Source organism: Pterocles gutturalis, unplaced genomic scaffold (genome assembly GCF_000699245.1).
Source record: "Pterocles gutturalis isolate BGI_N339 unplaced genomic scaffold, ASM69924v1 scaffold7776, whole genome shotgun sequence".
Taxonomy (NCBI): domain Eukaryota; kingdom Metazoa; phylum Chordata; class Aves; order Pterocliformes; family Pteroclidae; genus Pterocles; species Pterocles gutturalis.
Genome location: NW_010100233.1, coordinates 1,779 through 7,312, shown reverse-complemented (window position 1 = coordinate 7,312; position 5,534 = coordinate 1,779). Strand labels below are relative to the sequence as shown.

The 5,534-nt window shown below is 37.2% G+C and overlaps 1 protein-coding gene across 1 annotated transcript; it reads left to right on the top strand.

The window, feature by feature from the left end:
* Positions 1 to 697: 697 nt before the first annotated feature.
* Positions 698 to 3,631, top strand: LOC104457750 (zinc finger FYVE domain-containing protein 9-like; the record flags this gene model as incomplete). Its single annotated transcript, XM_010078918.1, has 2 exons — positions 698 to 767; positions 1,551 to 3,631. Coding segments are annotated over exons 1-2 (2,151 nt in total), but the record flags the coding sequence as incomplete, so codon positions are not given.
* Positions 3,632 to 5,534: the final 1,903 nt, after the last annotated feature.

The following is a 5,534-nucleotide window of genomic DNA, read 5'->3' as shown; positions in this document are numbered from 1 at the left end:
TCCCAAATCTTGAAAAAAATTTATTTTCATTTTGGCCTCTCAAAAAGATCTGCTGCACTAAATGGAAGATGCATTGAATTAAGCGGAGGGACAGATGTGCATGTTGTTTTATAAGTCCTGTTGTGTGGAATACGTTCTACTTTGAACTGACATGGACTTACAAACTTGGTTTGCTTAGTATTCTTTTATTGATCTAATGAGGATATTTTCTGTTGCTGTGACAGCCAGCATGTAAAAATGAACCGGTGTTCTTCAAATGTTGTTGCTACAGACACTTGATTCACATCAACACATTTACTTTTTTATTTGTGTGTGGCAGCATTTTAAAAAACATTATTTTGCAAGTATTTGCAAATAGTATGATTTAAAAAAAAAAAACCCTGGATCTTGCTTAAATATTAAGATTTTAAAAAACATATTTATAAGCTTGGGAGATTGAAGGTAATAAAATCCAAAGCAAGTTTGGGGAGGTTGTTAGTCTGAATTAAACAAGTTTAAGGACATAAATAATTTTTATTCCTGGAAAATACTTTCAGTTTATGCATGTAATGTATGTAAAATCTGATTTACAAAGGACTTCTTTTCCACTTAAATCGGGGCAATATGTAGCAGAACACTGCTGACTGAGGTTAAATATCTGATTGTAATTTGTTCTCTGGCAGGTTCAGACAAGAATCTGGTGGTCTTTCCCTGACAAATGGAGAACTATTTCCAAGCAGAGGCATATAACCTCGATAAGGTTTTAGATGAATTTGAGCAAAACGAAGGTGAGTCATTTTGAACAAGATTGTAGATGCACATTAGATGTATTCTACAGAGAACACCATTGAGAAGGGAGAGATCTTTGATACCCTTCTTGGTTTTGAGTTGCAAATTAATCTCAGAACTTGCAAAAACATCTGTTAATTCTACATGGTGTGTCTTTGGTGTTTGTTAGTAGTATCCTGTTCTGTTTCCATTTATCTTGTTTATGTTTTTAAAATTTCTTACTCTTTTAATAGAAAAATCTTCGGTACACTTTTTAAAGAAAGGTTTTGTGAAGCTTAATCTCAATGCCAATATTTTTAAACAAATTAGGCAAAACTTATTTTAAGCTTCTTTTGCAGTTTTGGGAGACTCCAGCATAGAAATGTTTTATTAGGTCACATAAATCATATACTGAAAGTTATCGTATTTGAAGTATTAAATTTTTTGCTTAGTCTAATGGCTATTTCTGTGCTGTCAAGGGAGTTGAACACTTTATGGGAATGGGAATCTTTCTAGGCATTTCTAGCTGTCTAAAGTATATTAATCAATAGTTTAAGGTTGCTTGTGTAGATTCAGCCTGGTACTAGTTGGTGCTACTCTAAACTTCTTGAGTTCCAGAAACATTATGCAATTACACTACTAATGGTTGACCAAGGATGTTAGTTATGGCAAATATGTTTTACTGTTGTACCTGTATTTGAACATCTCTAAATTTGTATTTGGGGCATTCCAGTGCAACAGAGTTAATAGAGCCTGTAGTGTTAACAGGACAGTAAGTTCTCTTTATTTAAACACTGTTTCAGATGCCACTGTTTCACCTACATTATTGGGTGCAAAATGGAATCAGATTCTAGAGCCGCCTTCTCGTCGTCTGTCATTTAACCCGACTGTGGCCAATGTGAATGAAGCTACAACTCCTAATGAATGTCAACAGAGATTAAAGTCTTTCTCCGTGTCTCATTCAGTGACTACACCAACAGGAGGAGGGGATCATTGTGCTAATGGAAAGGATTTTAGTATAAGCCCAGAGACCCCAGTCATGTGGATTGATGATCAGGCAGCAGCAGATGACCAATTGATTAAAAGAAATAGTAATCAGGGTGATCAGTGTAACACTGTGGAAGCAGGAGAAAAGAAATGTGGAAATATAGCTTGCTTGCCAGAGGAGAAAAATGTACTAGTGGTGGCAGTCATGCATAACTGTGACAGAAGAACACTACAAAGTGGCAATTTGGTGGATTGTAAAAATTACAACAGTCAGTCCCTAATGGACACTATTAGCTTTACACTGGATAATGAAAACCATCAGAGTGATCAGTTTAGTGTTACTGTAAATGGATCCATGGAAAAAGATACAGATACAGAAAAGCAAGTAAATCGGCTGTGTACTGAAGATGACTCTGTAAGTCATTTGGTTAATGCTTCATCTGAAAGCCTGACCGTTGCATGCCCCTCCTCTCAATTAAAGGATGATTTTAATATGAGTAAAGATTCACTGTTTTCAGAAGCTGCAGCTGCAGGGATTAATGCAGTGACTCTTTTACAGAGACCAGTTGATGGTACCATTAAAATGCAAGAAAATTGTGTCTCAGTTGAAAATTTTACTAGTAAAGCCATTCCTCAGAGAACGGATCTAGAGGCTAAAAACTCTTCTTCTGGTTCAAGTAATGGAAGCTTAATTGTAGAAGAGGAAACAACCCAACAGTTACAGTCTAGGCTATCTGGGCTCACTGAAAACTGTCAACCTAATGTGGCTGGAAGTGGCAATTACAAGGAACGTGTTGCAGAACATTTTGCCCCTGAGGATGTTAGTGCCACTGCAAGCAAAGTCATTGAATGTGATAAAAATCTTGGCACAACGGAATTGCTCAGCGTGGCAGAGTGTTGCCCTGAATCTCAGGAGATGACTAATTGGGAACCGACTAAGTTGAATGGGATGAATAATAAGCAAACTCTGGGAGAGAATGAAAGACTCTTGCAGATGAAACAGCCTGATGAGGCATGTAGTAATAGTAAAGAAGGTGGAGATGGGGTGATGGAGGCAGGTATAGGCTTACAAGGAACTGGTATAGATGAGCTTGAAGGGTCCAGTCTCTCTGATGTGATGGCTACATCAGCAGCAAGCTCTCTGTCTAATGGTTGTGATTCCTATGGAATGCAGAACCCAGTTGTTGCTCATGTTCCAAAGACTTTGCCCTCCAAGGAAGACTCGGTAACAGAGGAAAAGGAGATAGAGGAGAGCAAGTCAGAATGTTATGCTAATATTTATGAACAGAGAGGAAATGAGATCACAGAAGGGAGCAGTCTTATTTTAAATAGCACTGGTGACCACATAAAGAAAAATTATTTGCATAATCTTTGTAGTCAGGTTTCATCCATGCAAGGGCAAACTTCACCAAAACCAGTGACTAATCTGCAATCTATCAGTGTTCCTTTTGGTGGTGCAAGACCTAAACAACCTACAAATCTTAAACTGCAGATTCCAAAGCCATTATCGGACCACTTACAAAATGACCTTGTTCCCCCAAATTGTGGAGGTAATAGTAAAAACAAAAATGTCTTTGGTAAAACACAATTAGGGGATACAACAGATGCGTTTCCCGGTGAAACATCTTTAAATGCCTCTGTTACTGATGCTAATGGGGAACATTTGGAAGAGTATGAATCTGGAGTCTCTAGTAGTCCGTGCCTTGCAGTAGCCCCAGATAGTCCAGATAATGATCTCAGAGCTGGTCAGTTTGGAGCTCCAGCCAGAAAGCCTTTTACGACTTTGGGTGAGGTGGCTCCAGTTTGGGTTCCAGATTCTCAAGCACCAAACTGTATGAAATGCGAGGCCAGATTTACATTCACCAAAAGAAGGCATCATTGCAGAGCTTGTGGGAAGGTAAGTTTGTATGTTGTGAGTAACCTCAAAGCATCCCTTTTTTCCTGATACTGCATGAAATCAAATCAGTGTACTTCTGAAGCCACTGGCTCTGTGACTAAAAAGCTGTGTTTGATTTTGTGAAGGAGAAAAAGGAGTTTCTAAACTCTAATCTATCTAGAGTACTAATAGAGAATAAGTAATTGTTATTTAAACCTGAGAGAATGACTAGCCTGTATGAGCAGTGTATTTTTGTTTGCAACATCATTGGATTAATCTAGAACTGCTATAAAATGGCCAAGCACAGGAAACTAGTTTGCAAAAATTACTGCATCAGTAATCCTGTTAAAGATACTGAAACATATTGATGGGAACTGGAAGCGTGCTGTTGAATTGCTTTCTGCTGGTTTAGATGGCGGATCAACTTTGTTTTTTGAAGTCTTCTTTACTAACTTTTCTCATATTGCTGACATTATTTTAAATAATATACATTTGCTCCTGGAAAGAAAAAAAAAAAAAAGTGAAGTATCTGTAACCTGATGTATGTACACATGGTAAGAAATTTTGTAATGAAGACAATGGAAACATAATTTCTGTATCGTTTTGTGTTGTGTAAGATATATTTTATTGTTGACTTTTTTTTTGGAAGTTTTATGTATGTGCCATGTAGGTCAACACAAATTCTTATGTGTCAAGCTTATGGTAACTGATTAACTTGTGAAATATTTCCAAATATCTTGTTACTGAAATAAAAGTCAGTGGCACACGGGAAATAGGAACTTAGGAAAAAAAAATGGTGATTCAAAAGTGGTAAACTAACATTCTTGTCAAGTAGATATTAATGAATGTTTTTAAGATTAAAAGAAATATTAAAACCCACGAAAAACTAGAGTAAAAGTAACTTTGGTTCATTTAGGCGCTATCCAAAGATTTCTGAAGTTGATCAAAAGACCTCCTGATTGCTATGGGCAAGATCTTTAGCTACCAGAATTGTGCAGGGAAGCAGAATGACTTGAACAAAGGACCTAAAAGAAGCCAATGTATCTGGATAGCTCAAACCCCTATGCCACCTGTATCTGGAAGCAGCCTAGCAGAAAACCCAGGCTCGCTCCTCTGTAAAGGACTGCGTATGTGTGCCGCTTGTCCCTTTAGTAACCAAAATGCATAGGAGTCCATCTGTTCACTGCAACACCAGATCAGTAGATTTTATTCAAATTTGATTTTGAGACATGCTGAAAAGTCTTTCCCAGGACGCACTTAAAAGCTACGCAGGCATTCATTGTGCACTGGTCCAGGACTTCCAGTTGCTTGCTTCTGCCCATCCTCTTGCAGGTTGGTTGCAGTGCAAGTCCTGATGTGGAGCTAGTACCACAGGAGAACAATAAGCATCGTGTGAGGTACCTGCCTACCTTTTGTGTACCTTTCGGTTAATATCAAAGGGCTCAATCTTTGTCTCATTTAAGGAAAATCTGTAAGGCATATAAGTTAAAGGAATGTCCATCATTTTAGCTTTGATATGTTAACTTATACTGTCAGTTATTTAGATCATTCTTTTGTTTTTTTATGAGATTAGCAAATATGACTCGATTTGCCTTTACAGTAATGTTTTCTATTTATTTTTGTGTTTTAACCAAGTTCATTGCTTGGATTTAATTACTTCCCTGTAATGACTGAAGCCCTGAATTGCGCAAATGAGAAGCAGAAAATGAAAATCTCTGTAAACAAAATGGATAAAACATGCACAGATAGAGCAAAAAATGTAGTGTGGGTTTTTTCCTTTTTTCTCTTTTTTTCTTTTTTTTTAATTAAACTACTGAAGACAAGCCTTCAGAAGAACAACCAGCATTGTTTTGGATTATATGTGGGGAATGGATAAAATAAAAGGTCTCTCTGCTCTGTAGACGAACTTGTTTCTCAGATGTGA